We start from the raw sequence: 23,743 nt of genomic DNA on the forward strand, positions 1-23,743 counted from the left end.
AGCACTGATGCCACAAGTTGTGGGGTGTGAAATGCACCATGGTGAAAGATGAAGCTGGAGAAGCAGGTAGGATCTGATGCTAGATCTTATCCCCTGGTGAGGAAGGTCACCAGGGGTGAAAGTCAGACCAACTGGCAGAGTTGGGGCACCACAGATAACTTTCTGGTTTGCCATTCTGACATGGCAGCTACACCCACATATAGCCAGAATGACTGTTAATCAGTCCACAAGGGTGAATGACCATGTGCCTAGGATTTTTTGGCACTGTAGGTCAGGCTTCACTTCACTGCCTGTGAGGGCTGACCATGGCTCTGGCCTTCTTTTTGACAGCCCAGAATTTGAACTCTGGGCTTTGTACTTGCTAGGCAGGAACTCTACTGCATCAGCCATGCCCCTAGCCCTTCTTTACTTTAGTTATTTTTTTATAGGGTCTCACATTTTTGCCTGGGCTGGTCTGGACCAAGATCCTCTTATTTATGCTTCCTACATAGTTGGGATGACAGGCTGCATGCCACCATGCTCAGCTTTTTATTGGTTGAGATGGGGTCTCACTAACTTTTTACCTGGCTGGCCTCAAATCAAGATCTTCCCAAACTTGTTCCTTCCTATTATTGCTTATGCTCTCTCTTCAACAAAATTAGAGATAAGGGCAAAATAGTTTCTGCTGGGTATTGAGGGGGTGGGGGGGAGAGGGAGGGGGCGGAGTGGGTGGTAAGGGAGGGGGTGGGGGCAGAGGGGAGAAATGACCCAAGCCTTGTATGCACATATGAATAATAAAACAAACAAACAAAAAAGATCTTCCCAAGAAGCTGGGATGACAGGAGTGAGCCATCTCACCTGCCTGCCCTGGTCTTTGAGGCCTGTGGAGCTGTACTTCCATGTGTCCTCTCCATGGGGGCTTCCACTGCATGAACTGAGGCCTGCACAGTGCTCAGGCCTCTGAGCAGGGCAGGCTCAGGAGGGACTCTCAAGGCATTCTTGAGCCCTCAGCCTGAGGACAGCATCCCTGGACACCAGGGGACCTTTGTCATGCCCCCTCTGGTCAGTGACCCCTCTGACTAGACTCACATTCTTTAGACTGGGAAACTCACTCAACAGCCTTGTTGAGATTGAGGTTGGCAAGTCCTCAGGGAAGCTTCCTCTGGCAAGAGCCACAGGCCCTGAGAACACAGGCAGGATGACATCTTGTGAGGTTAGGAGCTGGTGTAACACAGGAACAGGTATCCAGGGTGGACTTGAGCTGACCAAAGGCCCTGCATGGTGCCTAGTGTCATAGGCCCACAGGGCCTGGGAGAGGAGTGCACAGGCAGGGTGCTCTCAGGGGTGGATGGCAGTAGCCTACACACCAGCCAACAAGAAAGCATTTCACTGTCTGGACGCACGCCCATCGCCCATCAAGTGGCAGTGTCTCATCCTGCTGTCTCATTGGTGTGTCATCCCGGCACCTCTCCAAATCACTCCTCAGGGAAACCCACCGTGAATCAGGGCATGGCTGGCTTCTCAGTCTCAGCCTGACCTCTAGGGGACAGTGGGGGCACAGCAAGGTGCTAAGGGCTGGTGCCCCAGGATGGCTTTCCCCTCTGAAGAGCTGTGGTCTTCCCCTGAAGTTACAGGAGCCTGCGCTGGGATGTATTCTGCTCCACTGGCCGTGAACTGTGCCTGCTTAACACTCTGTGGCACTCAGGAGCCCAGTGGTGGGAACAGGGCCCAGGTCAACCAAGCTAACCTGCTGAATGTTTTCACCCATCAATGGCTATTTGCTGGCTCTGGCCAGTGGAGCCACCTGTTAGGACCAGACCTACATGAGGACAGAAAGGGGTCTCATGGGAAAGGCTTAACACCAAAAGCCACAAACACCTTCACAACTGCAAAGTCCTGTGGAAAATGAGCTGAAGTGCTATGGTTGCCAAGATGCACCAATGAGGTCTTTCTGTCTTCCCATAAGCTCTGGACTTTGGAGGAAAAACTATTGCTTTACAAAGAATTCTCTCTTGGAGACCAACTCCTTCACCCCTATTTCTCATCTTTTCTCCATGAGCCATCTTTACTACAAGTGTGGGTAGCATAGTATTAGGATCACAAAAGCCGTGATCTCAGATACCCCTGGGTAACCCAGGGCTTCAACTCCACTTGGCCCTCCTGTTCCTCCACACAGGCTTCATTTGATATAATTTTGAAATACCAGTGACCAAAGGTAAAAGGAAAAATACAAACTTCAGCTCCAGGATTCAGCATCAGAAAGAAAGGGATGATTGTGCATTGCTGATCTGTCTTCTCAAATCTTCACATTAGACCCTAGACTGGTAAAGCAAACCTTGCTTCACAGTTGAGGAAATGAGGCTCTGAGAGGTTGAGAGGGATTTGCTCAGAGTTGCATGGCTGGTCAGTGGTCACAGTGGGGTACAGATGCAATTCTGGGGGACCTCATAGCCTACCCCCCTCACTGTATATTCTGCTCAGTAATCCATGTGGGGCCTACTCAGTGTTTGTCCATGTTACAGGTCCTCTGTCCCAGTCCTGATGGGCAGCCTCCAACACAAATTCACCCACATGCATCAGGCTAGGCCTGAAGCCCTCACTGCTGGCTTTGCACATGCCTGGGGCCCACTTATCTTGAGTCATCTCCAAAGGCTTTTATTCTGAGCATAGCACCTGAGGTCTACCCACCTGACTCCTACCCTAGCCCCATACCTGCTACCTGGTCCAGATTGTGAAGTAAAATTTATAGGAGGTAATTCATTGGCTTGGACTGAACTCCTGCATTAGGCCCAGAAGATCAAACAAAAATGGAGTTGCTTGTGTGGAAGTTTCATGCCACTAGGCCAAAACTAAGTTGTTTATATGAACTTCCCAGAGATCAGGAGAGAGATGGTAGCCAAATCCCCAAAGTGGCCAGTTTTAGCTGGCATAAGGGACTCTTCTTTGCTTTAACCCTTTGAAAAGCAACCTGAAGTAACCTGACGCTAATCAGCTTTTTGCCAATTGTTCTGTTTCCCTGTTAAAACTGTACAAAACCCACTGCTCTGCTACTGCCCAGTGGGAGCTCTCCACCACAAATGAGAGCCAATCAAATTTGTCATAATTTTGTCATTTGACAGAGCCTTGGCCTTTTCCAACACGATTCACTTGGCTACTTTCAGTCCACCTATGGACTCTCCCTCTCCTGGTGCTGCCCACAGACTCCCAACTCTGACCCACTGCCCAGCAGGATCCCACGAGGCCAACCAATGGCTAAAGTGCTCTCTAGGATCCTGGGCCTCCTTCAGTGGCAAAGCTTACTCACTTGGGGGTGGGGAATGAATTGAGGCACTACAGAGCTAAGAGGTTTTTGAGCTGCATTGGATGAGCAGCAAAAGGACCCCGGAGACTGTCAAGAAGCATATCTTATGCTGTTTCTCTGTAGGGTGAAGCTGGAAGTGTTTGGAAAAGTAGTTCACAGTTTTATAATGAACACACCATTTGGTAATGACAACCGTGGTGTGAAGCCACAAAAACTGCAGTGTAATATTTGTTCCTTGTCCTTACTTCCTGGCACAGAGCTCCTAAAACCCTTGGAATTTCCTGATGGGAAAGGTTTTTATTCCTAACAACAGCCTTTTGCCTACACCTGAGTTTATGCTAATGAGATGGCTCAAGGTGGGACCTTTAGATAGCTATAGAATGGGGTTGGTGTCCAGAAAGACCACACTTGGGAATTTTTAGCCCTACCTGCCCTCTACCTCCAGGGCAAGGAGGAGGCTTGAGACTGGGTTATAAAAACTCTTGAACAACCAGATTCAGAGAACTTCTGGGTGAGTAAAGCCACTGATGTGCTAGGAAGCAGGTATACCTAGAGATGGTGGGAAAGTGCACTCACCTTTCTACCATACCTTGTCTAGGGCTTCCCTTCCATGCGGCCATTCCCAAGTCAAACCCTTATGATGAACTAATCACGAGTATAATGTCATCCTAGGTTGTTCTGTGGTCAGCTGGGCAGAACTGTAGGTGGTGTGTGACATAGGGGCAGTCTTATGGGACTGACCCTCCACTCTGCACTAACTGGGAATTGCTGGACATCAGCTAGTGCCACAGACATAAGAATTAGTTGTTGTACAGGAAATGCACAAACACACAGCTCAGAGAGAGACGGTATAGGAGAAAAGGTAAAAAACTCCAGTCCTGCCCACCTGACCTCAAGCCTATCACTTCCCCTGCCTGGGACTCAGTTTCTCCTCTGCACCAGAAATGGGGAGGAAGATGCTCTGTGATGACCCTTAGCTCTTACACTCTCTGCTATAGCTCCATAAGGGGCTTCAATGAACCTGTTCCAAAAACAATTTCTTCATTTTGATGCCAGAGGGCAGTCAGAGGGAGGGTCTGGGCCCTCCCAGGTACCTTGAAAGCAGAGCAAAGGCAAGAAGAGCAGGAAGGGTGAGTAGAGCATGGAGGCTCCAAGGTGCCACATCTTACCTGCTCCATGCAGTCGGGAATTTCTGGTGCACATGGCAGGGTCCCTGCGCTCTCCATGGACAGCACATCCTTCAGTAGCTCCTCACACCCTGTGGACAGATGGACAGACACACAGAAGTGAGGGGTCAGAGCTTCAGCCTGCATGGCTGCCCTGCTTTTGACATTTGGGCCTTGGAGGGAAGGGTGGGAGGGAGGTAGGGAGTCCTCATCCCCAAGACACCAGCTGACTACCCACTCAAAGGCAGGGGAGGAGCAGCCAAGCTGTGGGGCAGCTGGGTCAGGACACTGCACAGGGAGCCACACCAGTTCCCTTTACCCCAAAACACTCTTCTACTGGGGCTAACCCCAACTAGAATACAAATGCAGAGGCAGGTGAGAGCAAGGGGAAGCACAGAGGCCTGCCTGGAAGAAGACTACATTCCACAGGAACTCCATACATTCCTGAGGCTATGCATCCTTCACCAACCCCAGCAAACTTGAGTCCAGGACAGGGCCACCTCCAGGATGGCTCCACCTCCTGCCAACTCTGTTACACAGTTGCACTGGACAAGGTGCACAGCACAGACATCTGGCAGGTGCCGTTTGTGATGGCCCAAAGAATCAAACAAATTCACGCAGAAAACCTTTACTAGAGACCTTCTCTATGCTGTCCCCCAACTTCTCGGCTCATTTTCCTCTGCCCCTCACTTCTACTGAAGCAATTTCTCCTTCCTTCCCATCTCCCAGAACTCTGAGGAACCCAGTGAGGACTTGCCCTGAGCTGACCCACCCAGACAGGAGAAGGTGGCTTCCTTCACAGATGACAGGACACCTCAGGACTTCTAGGAGTAGCTGTTCTCTCTTAGCAGCCAGGGGGAGGCCTTAGCATGCCCACTTGGCTGGCAATCTAAGTCACTCTCTCTAGACACACAGCTCTGAAATAAGTTATGGAGTGGCTGGATTCTCACAACTGACCTTTGGGTTTGGGGAAAAAGAGAGAGGGATTTTTCTATTATTCCCTTGAAGGGAGAAGGAATGAAAGGAAGGAATTAGGAGGGGCTTAGAGAAGAAGGGGAGGGAACAACTAGGGGACCCTAGTAGGAGGAAGGGGATAGGGTGCTCAGCTCAGGCCAGAAGTGCCCAGAGCTGGATTTAAAGCTGGAAGTCCCTCCCGTGTCCTGGGAAACTCTTGGGAAGGAAAGAGAGAGGAGAAGGAGAGAAAAGGAGAAGGAGATTTTTCTCCAGGGGTCAGACAACAGGAGGGGCAGGAAGGGCATCCTTCATGTCTGGCATTCCTAATTCTGGCTGGGATGCTGTGGCAGAGGGACAGAGACCCCCAGCCCCACAACTGCCCCTGGCTGGTGCAGCTATGGAAGCTCAATGCTAGCCAGGAACAAATCCCACTTCCAGGGCCCACCCTAGGCTTTGGAACCTCAAGTCATAGCAGCTTCTCAGCTGGATAGGACCTGAGAGAGCCCATGGGACCTTCCCTCCCCCAGATGGCCTCACCTTTCATGGCAAACACCCCACGGCAAAAGTCCTTGAAGTTGATTCTCCCCAGGTCATTCGGATCCAAATACTTCACAAGTTTTTCCACCTGTGGGAAGGAAAGAGGACAGGTATGAGGCAACCAAACACACCCTGAGGGCCAGGATGCTGGGGCAGAGAGGCTGGAAAGGAGGGGATTCACCAACTGAGCCAAGAGCACACCAGCATCTCCAGCCTAGTTCTTTTTTTTGTTTTAGGTGGTACTGGGGTTTGAAGTCAGGACCTCACGCTTGTTAGGCCGGCACTCTATCACTTGAACCACTCTGCCAGCCCTATTTTTTTGTGTTGGGTATTTTTGAGATAGGGTCTCATAAACTATTTACCTGGGCTGGCTTCAAACTGCGATCTTCCTGAGTAGCTAGGATTACAGGCATGAGTCACTGGTGACTGGCTAGTTCTTTTCCCTGGGGTCTATACCAAGCCCCAGGCAAGTGTGGGTCACTTTGTTCCCCTCAGGTCAGGCTCAGTGAGGACTAGTCCCATGGAGCCCTCCTCTAGTCCCTGCCCCAAAGACAGTACACTGAAGGCACATTCAGCTACAAGGTGTTTTTTTGCGTTTATTTTTTGCTTTTTATGGTTTGTTTTTGTTTTTGTTTTGAGGCAGGGACTCACAATGTAGTCTAGGCTAGCCTTGAACTCGAGCTCCTTCTGCCTCAATGCTGGGATTACAGCACTATGCCAGGCTGCTAGGATACTTTAAAATACATAAAATAAAATAAAACAGTGGCTTCTTTAACAAAAATATGAATACTAAACTTATTGTAAAAGAATCTAGAAACCCCACTTCTAAAAGACACATCTTTAACCACATTTGAAAAACCTGCATCTTACAGGTTTGAGACCTTTGATCAAATTCCCCTTTGTTGACAGGAGGATATGTTATACAATGTGTGTACATTATTTAAAACTACGAATTAAATAAGGTTTAAGGCAAAAGCAAGGATGGTCAAGACTGGCTTGATGTGGGGCGTCATATAGGAAGGAGAGCAGAGGGGGTTTTTGCGCTGTGGCTGATAGTCTATCTTCTGTCATGCTTGAGGGTCCTCACTATGTTGCCCAAGCTGACCCCAAACTCCTAGGCTCAAGTGATTTTCCTGCCTTAGCCTCCCAAGTAGCTGGGGTTGTAGGTGTGCACCACTGCATCCAGCTCTGTTCTCTGTATCTTGAATGCCCTCAGGTCTCCTTTTGTACCTCTATGGAGCAAGCCTGCCCTAACCACCCCATCCTGATGCTACCTTGTCTTTCAGCAACCAGAACTGTCCTTCAAACTGGCTGTAAAACTTGTAATTATATGTTATGTGATAATTTGATGAATTTGTATCTTCCCTCTACAAAGTAAGCTCCCTGAGGGCAAAGACTATCTGATTTGATCACTACTGCATAGTTGGTAGCTTGCCATGACTGGTATATACTAGAAGCCTCACAAATACTTGCTGAATAAATGAATATAAATGGTTCCAGAGAACATGTAAATTTTTTTGGGGTGGGGGCAGTATTAGGCATTTAATTTGATTGCCTAACAAGTGCTGCACCAGTTATGCCACACCCCAAGCCCTTTTGCTTTCCCTTCCCCTTTCCCCTGGGCTGGCTTGAACTTCAATCCTCCTACCTCCACCTCCCAAGTAGCTGAGATTACAGGCATGAACCATTACACCGAGCCCGGTAACTTTTCATTTTGTTAGTTTTGTTTTAAGAAGGGTATCACTATGTAGCCCAGGCTGACCTTAAATTCATGATCCTCCTGCTTCAGCCTCCTGAATACCAGAATTGCAGACTTGTGCCACCACACCCAGCTCTCCCCTTGATTCTCAATTTTTTTTTTTTTTTTTTGAGACAGGGAGATAGGGTTTCGTTATGTAGCCCAGGCTGGGCTGGAACTCGCCATCTTCTTGCTTCAGATTCAAATGTCAACTTCTTGACATTTTTTCCTCAAGACTGCTTCCAAATCAGCCTGTAGCACATCTCCACAGCCTGTAGCAGCCCCTCCACAGCACATCTGTGAGCACTCACTCATTCATTCATTCATTCACAAGCGACCACTGAATGCCTCCAACATGCTGGGCACTCTGCTGGGGCAGATGGTAGCTGATGGTGGCACCTGCTAGTCCCGCATGTATGTGATTGGACACATACATGGACACACACATGCAGTCACACTCATTAGTAGGCACCATCACTAGCTACAGCCACAGCAGGCCAGGACAAGCTCTCTCCAAATTCTCTCCCTCAAGTTGCAGATGACTGATATGAAAGCACTCTGGGAACATACAGCCAGCGTGTGGAGAGGGATTCCTGTCACTGCTATGACTAGCACCATTACAGGAAGACCTGCCCTCCCTCCCACTCTGCCTGTCACATGCTCTGAGGCCCAGGCACATCAGCAGACTCTTAGAAAGACTTTTCTAGTGTGGCAGCTGCAGCAGGGTCAGAAGTCCCGTCACCATGGCCTCTTAGCATCATGGGGTTGGTCCAAGTGGGCTCCAAAGATGAGCCCCTAACACCACCACTTTTCCTCCCTGAGTGTGGCGGCTTTCTGTTGATCCCTCTGCTGCAGTTTCCCTGCTTATCCACTGTGAGGCCAGAGGTGAGAGATGGCAGAGGGGTTGTGCAAAGTCTACTCTGAGACACCCCAGAACCTGGTACCTGGTGGGATCTTGAGAAAAACCTGCAGAACCTCAGTGAGGCAGGGAGGCCTTTTTGCCAGCTTCTGGCTGGCTAGAGCCTCCTCAGCATTGCAGCTGCCACCTCAGCCAGCTACGGCAGCCTCTGACACTGCCAGGCGATGATGTAGCTTCTGAGAATAGCAATGGCCAGGTGGCACCTGAGGACTGTATGGGAGCTCCCCCACAACCCCAGCTGGCTGCCAACCTCCTCTCCTCCTGCCCTCTCTTCACTGGCATTACAAAGTCTATGACCACAGGGATGGGCACCCCGTACCCCAGTCTCCTGGCACTCAACCCTACATTCTTCTCCAAGGTCAGGAGCTATGCTTAATCATCTCTGATGCAAGCCAAGGGCAGAGCTGGTCCCAGAGTGCTAAGAGAGTGTGAGGAGCCCTCCCTTCAGATGCAGCTGTGAGGTAGCCCACTGCTTTCACCCACAGATTGGGATTCTGTGGTTCCTGAGTACATAGCTTCCTGGGGCTCAGGACACTGCTGGGCCAGGCTGCCCATTCCCGTGTCTCTAGGGAAAGCCAGCTGGGAGCAGGTGGGGCTGGGAGTTGTTACATCATGGGCAGAGGCAAGGTCCTGAGGGCCACTGCATAGTCTGCAGGGGATCCCTTAGTTGAGGCCTAGGTTGCAGTTGGGGCTTCACACCTGTTGTGATTTCCCTTCTCTTCAAAGAATGGCAGTCCCAGAGTAGTGGCCATGAAAGTGCCATGTACCCTATAGGTCAGTCCTGTGCAAATAAGTGAAGATCACTGCAAAGCTCTTAGAACACACACTGGACAGTGGCCCTAAGTCCCACAGCCATGGGTGAGATGGCCCTTAAAATAAATCCCAGCAGCATTGCACAGAGTGGTGTGAGTAAGCCTCGCTGGGTCCCTGGAGGCCGCAGCCACAGCACGGCACTAAGCTGGGATGCATGTCACGTCACAGCAATCTAAATGGTAGCTGCTATCATGGTTCTCCGTTTCAGACACACAGGCTCAGAGAAGTGAAGACATTTAGACCCAGTTGCCGCAGCAGCACCAGTGAACCAGCTCTCACTGATCTGCATTAGCAGACACTGCTCTCTAGTGTCCTCCTCCCTCCGCAAGATGGGTGACCTTGCTGGGGCCAGAGGCAGGCTCTCACATGGTTATTGCACTAAAGCATGGGTTCAGTCCCCCTCTGGCTTGTGTATCAAAAGAGCTTTGAGGGACTGGTGGAGTGGCTCAAGTGGTAAAGTACCTGCCTGGCAAGCAGGAGATCCTGAATTCAATCCCTATTACTGCAAAAAAGAAAAAAAAAAAAAGAAAGAAAGAAAAAGAAAAAGAAAAGAGCTTGGGTTAGGAGTGTTGCTCAGAGGACATGTGTGAGGTCTATCTACAACATGGCAAAAGGAAGGCTTCACCCTCTGTGACTAGAACCCCCACTTTCACACTGCTAACCTTTCGCAGTGCTCCCTGGAATGCATTCAGCTCACTAGCTCTTCCTTTCCTAGGTGGGGAAGCCAAGTCCCAGGGAGGGGCAAGGTCACTGGCAAATAACCCTCCACAGGTAGTGGTGTGGTGAAGACGGGGACCAGGGCATTGGTGCGCATACTGTGCTTGGCTGGGTGGCCCTGAAGGCTCCTCTCTGGCTCCGGGGCAAGGACAGAACCACGCTGGGTCTGGCAGGGATGACAGGAACAGCTGCTGTCTCTAAAGCATACAGCTGGGCCACTGAGCTTGCTGCCAGGGAAATTGGTTGTTTTGCTGGCAGTAGAATATTGATCTTTCTTTTTTGGGGCCGCTCAGTTACCAGGCTTCCCCTTCTATTTCTGTCATCTTTCTCTTCAGGCTGATTTTCTGATGTTCACTCCCCTGGGTCACATCTCCAGTAGCTCGGACCAGACGATACCCCGGGCCTCATTGCTGCAGCTCTCTAACTGATTACCAGCCACATTCTCCCCAGTCTGGGCCCTGCCACCCACGCCTCCCTCATTTTAGCTCTGCCAGCCACACTCCAGCCAGCCTTTCGCCTTCCTGAGGTCTCAGCCCTCTGACGAGGGAGACAAGCTGGTTTATCCCACTGTAGTGAGACCCTCTGCACCCGAGGTGCTAAATGAACATGAGCCATTCCTAGCAGTAATCAAAGCAAATGCTGAGTAGCTGTGTCCATGCCAGGCACCATTCTAAGCATTCTGTACACAGGAGCTTATTTAAGCCTCACCAACCCCCACACGGTGGATACTGTTATTATTCCCATTTTACAGATGAGGAAACAGAAGAAGCAAGCTCGTGCATTCAGGGTGAAGGTAACACAGCTAATAGAATTGTTATTATAAGTTTGGGAACTTACTCTGACTAGTGAGAGAATAAATTTGTATTCTGCTACAAAAACTGGCATTAATAAAGGGAACCCTTGCTTAAGAATTCGAATTTTTTTTTGAGTTTTTTTTTATTGTTTTATTATTCATATGTGCATACAAGGCTTGGGTCATTTAAGAATTTGAATATTAAAGGAAAAATTCATTTCAAGATGTTGAATTATTAAAGTAGAAGTTGCCAGTGAGCATCCCAGACACAGTTGGAAGGCCGACTTAAAATCTGCTATGTAGATGCCAATATTAAAAACCAGGGAGCCAGACATATTGCTATAAGCCTGTAATTCCAGCACTTGGGAGTTTAAGGCAGAGGGATCACAAGTTTGAGGCTAGCCTGGGCTACACAGTGAGACTCTATCTCAAAAAAACCCAATTAAAAACAAAAACAAACAAAAGCCCCAACCAAGGAAGCCTACTGGTCTGGCTGAGATGGAGTGGGCACAGCACACCTTCCTCTCCCACTGGTTACCTTGGACACAGGGAAGGAGACAAGAACCTTGCAAAGTACACCAGGGAGGAACACAAAAACTGGTTTACTTCTTTTTATTTTTTGGTTTGTTTTATGTGCAACAGGTGTGAAGAGAAGAGGCTACCAACGATGAGAAGTTGGGGAAGGGTCCCTTTCCCTTTCAGGAGAAATGAGAAATGTCCTGGTTCTCTTTCTCTTTCTCTCTCTCTCTCTCTCTCTCTCTCTCTATCTCTCTCTCTCTCTCTCTCTCTCTCTCCCCCTCCCTCCCTTCCTGCCCTCCTTCCCTTCTCCTTATCCCCCACCCCTCCACCCCTGCTTTCTCCTCAGGTCCCAAAGTTGGGTGGTGGCAGCAGTCATAGCAGTCACACAGAGGGACCTAAACACTCTGAGAGGGGAAAAATCTTTCTTCCTGGAAAGAAAAGGGGCCCCTGGGAGGGGATGGAGGGGGCTGTGTCCTGACACAGAGGGAAGGAAGCTGGGAAATGGATCCTATGAAGTTTGAAGTCCTGAGCCCACCCCTAAGCTGCACAAGCACAGAACTGACCCAAAACTACATCCCAAAGGCTTTCACAACTAGACTACAGTGTAGACGGCACAGACCTGACCCTGGAGTGTGCAGGCCTGGGGTAGCTCTGAATAGTCCTGCAAAGGTTTTGAAAACTACACTAGCATTAAAACCACAGCACACAGAGGGCAGGGCAGGATCTAGGGCTTTAATGTAACTGGGCTGATTTCCTGATTAAAAACAAACCAATGAAATGTTGACATTCTTCAGAGAATTTCAACAGGATCCAGAATCTCACACTACAACTTCCAAAATGCCCAATCTAAAAATCACTTGAAGCAGGAAAAGCTGACAACAGTGTGTGAGGGAAAAGACAAGCAACAGATACCAACCCCAAGATGAGCCAGATGTTGTCATTCTTGCACAAAGCTGTTTTGGGTTTTTTGGGTTTTTTTGCTATTGCATTGTTTAGGTTTGGGGTTGGGGATTAAAACAGAGTAGAAAAAGACTAAAGCAGCTAATGTAACCATGTTTCATGAAGGAAATGGAAGTACAGAAATTCTCAGCAGAAAAAAAGTAGCAGTAAAAAGAACAAGATGGAAATTTAGAACGAAAAAACACAATACCGGAAATAAAAAGTTCTCCGATACAGTTAGGCATTATGGCACATGCCAATATATCTCATTACTCAGGAGGCTGAGGCAGGGACTGTGAGGTGAAGGCCAGCTTGAGCTACATACCTAGATCCTGTCTCAAAAAACAAAATAAAACAAAACTGAGTTCTCCAGATGAATCAATAGCAGGATACAGATGATAGAAAACACTACCAACACAACAGTGATACAGCCAACTAATCTGACCAAGGAAAATAACCAAGGATTATTAACCAAAGGGTCAACTTGCTAAGAAGATATAACAACCTTAGATGTGCACACGCCTGCCTAATAAAGAAGCTCCAAAGCAAGTGGAGAAAAACCAACAGAACTCAACAAACTGACAAGGGAAGTCGGGACATCAATGCGCCTCTCCAGTAACCTCAGAACTAGCTAGATGGAAAATTAACAAGGAGGAAAAGGTCTGGACAACACTACTAACTAGCTAAACTTAACTGGCACTCATAGAAGTCTCTCCCCAGTAAGAACAGAATATGCATTCTTCTCAAGTGCACACAGAACATTCACCAAGGTATATCACATCCTCAGTCTTTAACAAGTGGTAACAAATTTAAATGAATTGAAATTATACAAAGTATGTGCTCTGACCATAGTGGAATTAAAATAAAAGCCAGTTACAGAAAGGCACCTGAAAAATTTCCAAATACTTGGGAATGAAACAACACATGTCTAAGTAATTCATGAGTTAAAAAGAAAGTGTCTGTAATCCTAGCTACACCGGAGGCAGAGAGCAGGAGGATCGTGGTTCAAAGCCAGCCCTGGGCAAATAGTTCGTGAGACCCTATCTAGAAAAAAATCCATCACATAAAATGACTGGTGGAGTGGCTTAAGGTGTAGGCCCTGAGTTCAAACCCCAGTACTGCAAAAAAAAAAAAAAAAAAAGTCAAAAGAAACAAAAAATAACCTAAATTAAATGAAAATAAAGATATAATAAAATAAAATTCAAATCCAAAGCAACAGGAAGAAAGAAATAATTACAGAAATGAATAAAATTAAGACCATAAAAATGGTAGGGGAAAAAAAATCAATGAAATAAAAATCTGGCTTTTTTGAGGCCAGTGCCAGTGGCTCATGCCTGTAATCCTAGCTGCTCAGGAAGGAGAGGTCAGGAGAATCACGGTTCAAGGCCAGCCCAGGCAAATAGTTCTTGAGACCCTATCTCAAAAAACCCATCACAAAAAAAGGACTGATGGAGTAGCTCAAGCAGTGAGTACCTGCCTGGAAAGTGTGAGGCCCTAAGTTAAAAAAAAAAAAAAACCCAGTGCTGCCCTCCCACAAAAAAATCTGTTTTTAAAGATTAATAAAAGCCAATAAATCCCTAACTAACCAGAATAATGAGAGAGAGAGAGAGAGAGAGAGAGAGAAAGAGAAAGAGAGAGGATTTAAATTAGTAATGATGGAAATGGAAGCAGATGTGTCACTATGGTCCTACAGACTTTTAAAGGGGCCTGGTGGTGTATCTCAGTGGTAGAGTTCTTGCCTAACATGTGCTACCCACTCAAAAAAAAAAAAAAAAAAAAGAAGGAAGGAAGGGAGGAGACAAAAGCTAAGGGAACACTTATAAACACCTCTATATGCATAATTTTTATAATTTAGATAAAATAATAGTCCAATTCTTTGAAAGACACAAACCACTAAAACTAATAAAGCAAAAACAGATAATCTGAATAGTCCCAAAGCTTTTAAAGAAATTTCATAGTTTATATCCTTCCAGGCCCAGATGGTTTCACCAAATGTTTAAGGAAGATATCCATAAATCCTCCACAATCTCTTCAAGAGACTTAAGAGGCCAGTGTTGCCTTGATACCAAGACCCTACAGAAGCAGTGCAAGGAAACTACAGACCAATATTCCTATAAGCATAGATGCAGTGATGCTCAGCAAAACACTGTGCGTACGAATAGTATAAGACCACAGCCAGGTGAGGTTTACCTAGCAAGGCTGGCTCAGCATTTAGAAATCAACATAATCTAAAAATTATTTAAAGAAGAAAAACCTACTGAAAGATGCGGAGAAACTACCTGGCAAAATTCAACCTCCATTCACGATAAAAACTCAGCAAACTAGGAATAGACAAACTGGTAAAGACAGTTCCTTATCCTTCCCAATCCTAGAGAAATGGAAACTTACACACACACACACACACACACACACACAAACTGCACACAAATGTCTACAGCAGCATTACCCTAAACTAGAAACATCTCAAATTTCTTCCAAGTGAACAGAAGAAATGGACCAAAGTATAGATATGTAACAAAGGGGATGGACTGCAGATACATTTTGCTAAAGGAAGGAAGCTGGTTTCAAAAGGTTACGTACTGTGTGATTTATTTCTATAAAAAGACAAAACTACACTGACCAGTGCATGCCAAGGGCAAGAAGGGGAGTTCAAATACAGGGGAAGCAGAAGGGAATTATGGAGGATGAACCCATCTGTATTCAGATTATGGTGATGACTAGAGGAACCTGCACAAATGTCCTCACCCCCTCTTTTTGTGGTGCTGGGGCCAAACTAAGGGTCTGGGACCCGATAGGCAAATGCTCTAACAGACCCCTATGCAAAAGCTAAAACTCATGAAATCACCACAAAAGTGAACTTTCCTATATATAAGGAAATTGCATACACCATCTGGGCTGGCTGTTCTTAAACAATCACATTGGGGAGCACTGGGTCATGGCCCCCACAGAGACACTATTAAGACAGTGCCCTCTACACAGGTGTGTGCTCTGCTCCCCCTTCACTGAAGTGACCCCAAGTCCAGGTTCCACATCCTAGCTCCACTTGCCCCACCTAGACTGCTCCCCTTCCTGGCCCATGGGCATCTGAATAGCATGTTCTGCCACCCTAGGAGGAAACCCATCTTGGCTGGGCACCCAGAAGCTTCTGTACCTGCAGAAGGAATTCCAGGGCTGGCCTGGGGTGGAGTGCGGTTGGAAACCCCCAGTGAAAGAAAGCAGCCCAAATACAAGGCAGGCAGGTAAAGGTGGGAAAGACAGGACCCACTGGGGCTCCTTGGGACTCCCTGTACTGTCCAGGAGGCAGGGCTGGAGCTCAGTTCCAAGTAGGGCCTCCTATTCTATCCTGTGCTGCTCTGGTCCTCTGCTGTCCCAAAACACCACTGGCAGTTGTGCCCCCACAGGGAATCTAGCCTGCCTTCCCAGTGCAGGCTACACTCTAGGGAAAGGATCACTGTGTGTGGGGGGGTACAGCTGGCAGAGCCAGAGCCCTCCTGGGACTGGGAGGGGCAGTGGGCAGCCTGGAGGATTTAAGCTCAAGGCACACCTGGGGGGAGACAGGTACCAAACATAGAATGGAGGCAGCATATGTCCCAGAAGCAGTGAGACAGTCTTCTACTGGGAGCTGGCCCAGTGAGGGGGTGGTGGGGAAGGGTGTGATAGCTGCAAGGAGGATCAGGGGAGGGAGAAAGACAGCAGAGGCAGGTGGTCTGGGGCAGCTAGAGGCAAGATGCTAAAGAGGGAACAGCTATGAGGAGGAGGGCTGCTCAGCAGGCTGGCACTGCACTTCGTCCTCATTAACAGCATGGGCAAGGTGTTAGGTTCCATCCCCAGCACTACAAACCAAACAAACCAAAGAACAAGCGCCACTGACCCTTCTCAGTGGCAGAGGCCCTTTAGGTGTCAGGCGACATGTTGGAGCACCAACCATGCTTTTCCTTTGAGTCCCTTCAATAGCCCAGTAAAAGAGCTGGTCACTCCCACATAGCAGGAGAGCAGAGGCCAAGTGACCCTCCCACAGCAGGGATGGCAGGAGAAGGAATCCCAGGCTCCAGTCCTCCTGCCACCCAGGGGGCTGTGGCCCTCGGCGGGGGCCGCAGGGTCGCACTTCAGCTGCTTGTTTATCCACTTTCCCAGGCAGTCCAGCTATCTGATGTCAGGCACACAATGGGCCCTGTATTCTAGAGTCCAGCGGACAAAGGGCACAGGCAGCCATAGGCCCTTGCTATTACTTCTCAGGGCAGGCGAGCAGGGGAGCCAAGTGAGAGCTTCTGCAGAACCTGACATAGACAAGGAAGAGAGAGGCTTCCAAAGAGGGTCCTCATTCTCTGCACTAGGCCGGTGAACAGTGGTCTGGCCTTCTCTCTTTCCTTTTTTTGCAGTACTAGGGTTTGAAATCAGGGTCTCATGCTTGCTAGGCAGGTGCCCTACCACTGAGTCACTCCACTAGCCCACCTGTCCTGCTTTCAATCCCTACCAGCCCCACCCCCAGAGCCCACTCCCTCGATGTGAAGAGTTTTGTGTCACAGCCTACACCTGGCATTCAGTATGTATCCCTGTAGGACCATGAACAAATCTTACTATCTTTCTGGGCCTCAGTTTCCAGATCTATAACGCATCAGCCACCGATGGGAAGACCTTCCCTCCGTTCTTCCTCTCCTGGAGAGCCATGCCATCTTGGGCTTCATGGGGAGACAGTGGAAGGGGGTTGGGTCCTGGCTGATGCCTCTGAGTTCTTGAAGGAACCAGTCTGGAGCTGCCTTACCCCGGGTTTTCAAGTTGTTTTTTAAAGAGGCATTTCTCCCGGCATTAAGCCATTTTGTGTTGGTTCCTGGTTCTCAAAGCCTGAGGGCCCCTGATGAGTTGCACCTCAAGGACCCACTGGAATAAAAGGTGGGGACAGGAAGCGGTTTCAGCACAAAGCTGCTCAGTGCATAATGGAGGGACTGTGTGGTATTGGGGTGCCTCTGTCCAGGGAGGCCAGGCATCAAGATGGGACAGCCAGCATCCAGGCCACAGCCTCCTGGGCAGTAATGCCTCATCTGGACAAGAACTTTAAAGACCCCTAGGATGTCCCAGTGTCACCAGCAGCCCCTAGTTCACAGCCTGAGTAGGCTACCATCCAGAATCCCTCTGACCACCCATGAGGGCTTTGTTTGGTATCTGAATAGAAATGAAAGTGACAGAAGTCTGGGTGGTCTCAGTGGATTGACCTCTGCTTGCTTCTGTCTGTCTGCTGTCCCTGCCTTCAGCAAACATTTCCTCAGCCCTATTTGTAGCAGACAAATTCCCAGGAAGCTCCTGGGAAGAGGACAGATGTCCTGCTGCATTTTGTGAGTGAAATGAAAATAGCCTCAGGAAGATCATGAAAGAGCATGGCTGACTGTTCCTACTGCCACATGCTCAGGGCATATGTCACTCCCAGGCTCTGCAGGTAGACAGAGCTAGGCTGGAACTCCCCCTCCTCCATTCACCAGCTGTGCAACCAAGGGAGAATGAATGACTCAACCTCTTTGAGAGATAGAGTCCTCATTGTGTGCTAGGATTTAGAGGGAAGGACCCATGAGACAGCCTGCAAGCTGACACGGACCAGGCTCTAGGTAAGTGAGCACTTTTCTAGACTGACACCCAGGAGCTGGGCATGCAGCTAATCCTTCCTCATCTTCCAACAATGTTTAATTGGCTGAATTTAAAAAATGGACTGGGACATTTTTTAAGCTCAGAAAACAAAAAAGGTAAAGTCTTTTAATTTTTTTTTAATTGCTCACAGTACTGCAGGGGGAGAAAAATATGACAGAACCCATTATAATGTAGCCCCCTAGAAGATGCTACTCCAAAAGTCACAGGCTTCACAGTGGAAGCCCAGAGGAGGTAGCTATGCTGGTCCTGAAGGATGGCAGCATTAGCTGGTGAGGTGGTACATGCCTGTAATCCCTGCTACTCAGAAGGCAGAGGCAGTATGATTGTGAGTTTAGGCCAGCACTAAAGGTATTAAGACTTTATCTCAAAAAAAAAAAAAAAAAAACAAATAAAGGGGACGGGGCATGGGTCAGAGTGGAACCACCTGCCACTTGCTTGCTTGGCATGTGTGAGGGCCTGGGTTCAATTCACAGTATGGAGGCGGGCGGGGATTAAAAAGAAAACAAAAAAGCAAAAAACAAGGATGGGAGCCCTGAAGATGCAGTTGTAGGAACAGATATTCAAGACCGGTGGTGGGGTAGCACCCAACAGAGGCAGAAGCTGAGAGAAGCTCAGGCCAGGGAGGGCATGCTCCCTTCTGATGGACTCAAGAAAGCAGGTCTGCACCCAGAATGGCACCTGAAGCTCGAAGTGCAGAGTGGATGGAGGCAAGAGAGGGTGATGGCGAGGCTGCCACAATCCAGAAAAGGAGGCTGTGCTGACCCGAGAGAAGGAACAGAGGGAGCATTTCCAGGCAGTGCTGGGCCTGCTTGGCTTCAGGCAGGCAGGGTGGTGAGGCTGACTCCCAGGGCCTATCTCTTGTGTCTGGATGGATGAGGGGTTCAGCCCCTCATGGATGCCCAGGAGGAGGTAAGGGCAAGGAGTGAGTGGCATCAGGTAGGATATAGTTGGCTGGGATGGCATGTTAGGGTTTTTTCCTCACCACAGATCCAAGTCCCCAGGCTCTCAGACACAGGCCCCTTCTGGTCAGGTGAAGTGACTGTCAGGAAAAAAGGTTTCCTCCATTTGTTCTGACTAATGACATGGACCTGTCTCTAAGGATGGTAGTGGCAGCTCTGACCTCTCCCTCATGGTGGCAGAAGTAGGGAATTCATCTGCAACAGGGGGACCAAGTGGCGACTGACTGAGCTCACATGAGGGAGAAGGTTCTGTCCTCATGGCTTTGATGACAGGACTTGGAGGAAGCCACAAGTCTGGACTGCACTTCCCAGGGCAGCCTGTGTTCTCAGTTGCCCAGTCCACACCAGGACTCACTGGGCAGTTCTAGGCCCCAAGTGTGCTGTGAAATCCCTAAGGGATGGGCAATTCAGTCACAGAGCACCAGGGCAGGAGAAGGAGAAAAGGCACAGGCACACAGCCCTGCTCCTTTTTGTGACAGGGAAGACTTGGAAAGCACTCGCACTGAGTTTCTGATGGTGCAGTCTGCGTTTGCCACTTGGAAACTTGGGTGCTGGGCAGGAAGGAAGACTGGGTGTGGCAAGGCCAAGCCTATGCTCACCTCTGTGGAGTTTTCCTGGCAATGGAAAACAGGGAGGTCACTGTGCAAGAGGAGGGACACCTGTGCTTGGACACTGCTTTTGCAGGGGAGGCACAACCCTCCAGCCACCATGGGAGGGCAGCTCCTGTGCCTGGCCTCATGGTGTTAAGCCCTCTCTTGACGTCTACTGTCCGGGTAGCCAGAAGGGTGCTGCTCACTCTAGTGCTTTGCTGGAGTTGCTACAAACTCAGATTGAAATACCTTCCCACCACCCCTCCCTTCCTCAGAAGATGGAGTTGAGCATAACACCTCACAGCCTGCCAGGGAACTGAGCTTTAGCTTCTGAAACAAAGCAAGACATGGTGGTTCCAGCCAGAAGGTGCAATGTTACTGCTGCCAGCACAGAAAAAGAAAAGCTACAGGTTCTGGGAACCCGTTATGGGGTTTCTAAATTAGGGAAAGGAGAGACTCAGCCTTGCCAAGACTGTGGCAAATCCCACCCTCCCTGAGCCTTGTTTTTGTTTGTTTTGTTTTGCAGTGTTTACAGTACTGGAGATTGAACTCAGAGCCTTGCTAGTGAAGCATTCTACACTTGAGTCATGTCCCCAGTCCTTTTGTTTTTTCAGGGTTTGTTTTTGTTTTTCAGATAGGGTCTTGTGCTTTTGCCCAGACCAGCCTCAAACCACAATCCTCTTACCTCAGCCTCCCGAGCAGCTGGTATTACAAGTGTGCACCACAACACCAGCTGAGTCAGTTTTTTCACCTGTGAAATGGGCAGGCAGTACTCACCACCTCATACTGTTACCATGGGGACCAAGGGAGATATGGATTTGAGGACTCTTGACCTTCAGCAAAATACTGAGCAGGTATTTGTTAATACCTGCTCCATGGAGCCTCCTGCTCCATTCCAAGTGTCTTGCAGTCATCAGGCCCCTTCTGATTCCAGTGTCTGGCAGCGTCAGGAAGATCCTGATGGAGACCTCAAAAGATGTAGAAGTCCTGCCCATCTGGAGATCTCCCACAGAAGCTCCACAAGGGTCTCAGGCCCATTCTCCAGAACTTGTCTATCCCATGGGATTCACTGGTATTTACTCCATCCTTTCTAGGTCAGGCCCAGTCAGGGACTGGGGACACCAAGAGGACCTCTGAGGCCAATGGGGGTAGCAGAGACTAATAAGATGCAGTTTCTTCCCATCTGTTAGGCATAGTGGGGTTATGGTCTGTTTCACTGATGAAGCAAGAGGTACCCAGAGAGGTTGAGCCCCTTGCCTGAGGTCTCTGGGAGGGCATTTCTTAGAGCATCAAGGGGTCACAGGAAAAAAGAACTCTCAGGGGGTTGGGGTGTAGCTGAGTGGTAGAGTGTATCACGAGGCCATGATCATTCTTAGATCAGTAAGTTTGATAGACTGGTTCACAGTAGTGAGTTTTTCAGTAGAGCCTTCACTAGACTGAAGAAATAAGCAGATGCTGGCTACAGTGCTCCCTCCCCTGTGCAGGACAAGGACTCCACATGCACAGGGTGGGAGCCCCTGCTGCCAGCTCTGCTACCTTTAGCAGATCTACTTTGCACAGGACACTGAATGGGCCATTTCCACAGGAGAACAGAATCTGGATGGAAGGAGGGTGGTGGTCCTTAGAGAGTGAGGACTCTTGGTCTACCACCCACCCCCACAGTCAGAAGCTTAGGGTGGAGTTTGACTCTGTGGGATCTCATGACCAAGCAGCTTCCCAGTGGAAGAGAAGCTGGTGGCCCTGGACTCCCCAACCTACTCAACTTCCCACAACACTGACCAGGTAGAGGGAAGGGGATGTGGGGCTGGCTGCCATGTCTCTGTCCTCCTCTCTGCTGCTGCAGTCTCTTCTTACCGGGAAGAGGCCTTGCAATCTGAGTGGCTGGACCCATGCAAAGGACAGTGTCATCTGGGGAATTTCTTAGGGTCCAGCAAGCAGCTGGGTTGTGGCAGACAAGGCTTAGCACCTGTCTGCTCCTGCTCGGCAGAGGCAGGTTTCTTTTCCAGCAAGCACAGAAGCAAGTAGCAGAGGCAGGGCACCTCATTCAGAATTTAGACCTCCTTCCTTAAACACAGCATCTAGACTGGAGGCCCAGGGTGGAGGGAGGATGGTCAGTGCAAAAGGGTCCTATAGCACCAGAAAGTAAAAAGGTGCAAGGGATTTGCACGCCTTTCACTTCACTCACCCTCACACAGCCCTGAAGAGTCAGGGACTCTTAGGCTCTTCCAGCTTGGAGAGGCAAGGAAGTTTGAGGCAGCACTGGGATTCAGGCCCTCCAGCACCCCAACATGGATCTGCTTAGCCTGGCAGCCAGCATCGGACCCTGGAATCTGCATTTTAAAAGATCCACTGAAGATTCTGATCAAGAGAGCCTTCAAAGGGAATCCAGACTGGGCAGTTGACAGAACTGACCCAGAGAGAGAGAGGCAGGGACTGGTCTTCACCCAGGGCCCCATCTTTGAGCTGGCATGTGCCTTCTGAGCTGGTACCTGGGCAGTTAAGTGGGGGTGGGGGTGGGGGTGGAACAGTCCAGCAGCAGCTGTGTAAGCAGAGGGGCTGTTCCATCACCATCCCCTTCTGGACAGACAACCCCCTCTAAAGATTTGATCTCTCACTGCCAACAGCCCCCTCACTGGGCTGAGAGCCCCCTGGAGTAATAGTAATGACAATAGTGACAATGATAAAGATAATTGGTAACACGTATGAGCAGTTGCTCTGAACCAGGAGTTATTCTAAGAGCTTTACATGTGTTATTCCAAGTATACTTCACCTGCCTATGAAGAGATTTCTATTATCAGCCCCATTTTACAGAGGAGGAAACTGAGGCTAGAGAGATTAAGGACTGACTTGCTAGGAAGTGATGAAGCCAGAGTACACAAGAGCTTGGACAGTTTTCTGCTATGCAGTGCCACCTTATCAATTCAACCCTGTACCAGCAGTGGTGGTGCTCATTCACTTCACTACCACCACCACCACCAAGGACCTGGGGCCACATGGTGGCAGTAGCAGTTGCTCCAGCAAAATACTAAAAATAAGTATCTTACACTGGGATAAATTAATGTTTAATATTTAATGTGTTTTATTACTACTAAGAATAAAATACTTTTTTCCATTAATGTCTTTCCTAGCTGCATCTCAGTAACATATTCAGTTGACTTTTGTGAATTTATCTCTTATCACACCACTGGTATGAATTCATTTATTACTTCTAACAATTTTCTGGTAATTTCTTTAAATTTTCTAGGTAAGCCATCATGTTCTCTTTAGAAGTTGTCATCTGTTGTGCCTTCTTTTCTCGTGTTTGTGAGTCTAGTTGCTGTCTTTCTGAGCGGGAGCCACAGCATTTCCAGAACTAGTTAAAGTTAGACGGGGTGAGCATGGAGGCCTGGCGTGGTGGGGAAGGGGGATGGTGGAACACTGGCCATAGCAGGAAAGCAGGCTGGGGTAGGTACCCGGGCACAGCTGCCCTGGTGATCTTATAATACTGCACAGGAAGTGATGAATCCTGGAGAGGTGAAGGCTCAGACAAGATAAGTTCTGAGGATTGGTTGGTTTATTACACAGCCAGGTGACTGCAGCTAATAATTATGTACCATACTTCAACATAGCTAAAGAGTGGACTTTTAAATGCTCTTACCAAAAAGAAATGGTAAGTTTGTGAGCTGACGGATAGGTTCATTAGCCTTATTTGCTTATCTCACAATATATACACATTTGTAGCATTTCACTGTACCCCATTAACACCCACAACTGACATACAACATATGGCAATTACTGTTCGTCAATAAAAATGCCATTTAGAAAGAGATAATTCTGAGTGAGGTTAGCCTGGCCCAAAAGACCAAAAATCGTATGTTCTCCCTCATATGCAGACATTAGATCAAGGGCAAACACAAAAGGGGATTGGACTTTGAGCACATGATAAAAGCGAGAGCACACAAGGGAGGGGTGAGGATAGGTAAGACACCTAAAAAACTAGCTAGCATTTGTTGCCCTTAACGCAGAGAAACTAAAGCAGAAACCTTAAATGCAACTGAGGCCAATAGGAAAAGGGGACCAGGAACTATATCAAAAAGAATTAACCTAGAAGGTAACACACACGCACAGGAAATTAATGTGAGTCAACTCCCTGTATAGCTATCCTTATCTCAACCAGCAAAAACCCTTGTTCCTTCCTATTAT

General features: G+C 48.6%; 1 protein-coding gene across 1 annotated transcript in view; it reads right to left on the reverse strand.

The window, feature by feature from the left end:
* Rab11fip4 (RAB11 family interacting protein 4) overlaps window positions 1–23,743 on the reverse strand; it is a 102,116-nt gene that overhangs the window by 72,614 nt on the left and 5,759 nt on the right. Inside the window, exons 2-3 of the mRNA XM_020161944.2 lie at window positions 5,938–6,025; window positions 4,450–4,538 (exon numbers count right to left, since the gene is read on the reverse strand). Coding sequence (XP_020017533.2) covers window positions 4,450–4,538; window positions 5,938–6,025 — 177 coding nt within the window. The remainder of the gene's footprint in view (window positions 1–4,449; window positions 4,539–5,937; window positions 6,026–23,743) is intronic.

The sequence above is a fragment of the Castor canadensis genome, chromosome 11 (genome assembly GCF_047511655.1).
Source record: "Castor canadensis chromosome 11, mCasCan1.hap1v2, whole genome shotgun sequence".
Lineage (NCBI taxonomy): Eukaryota > Metazoa > Chordata > Mammalia > Rodentia > Castoridae > Castor > Castor canadensis.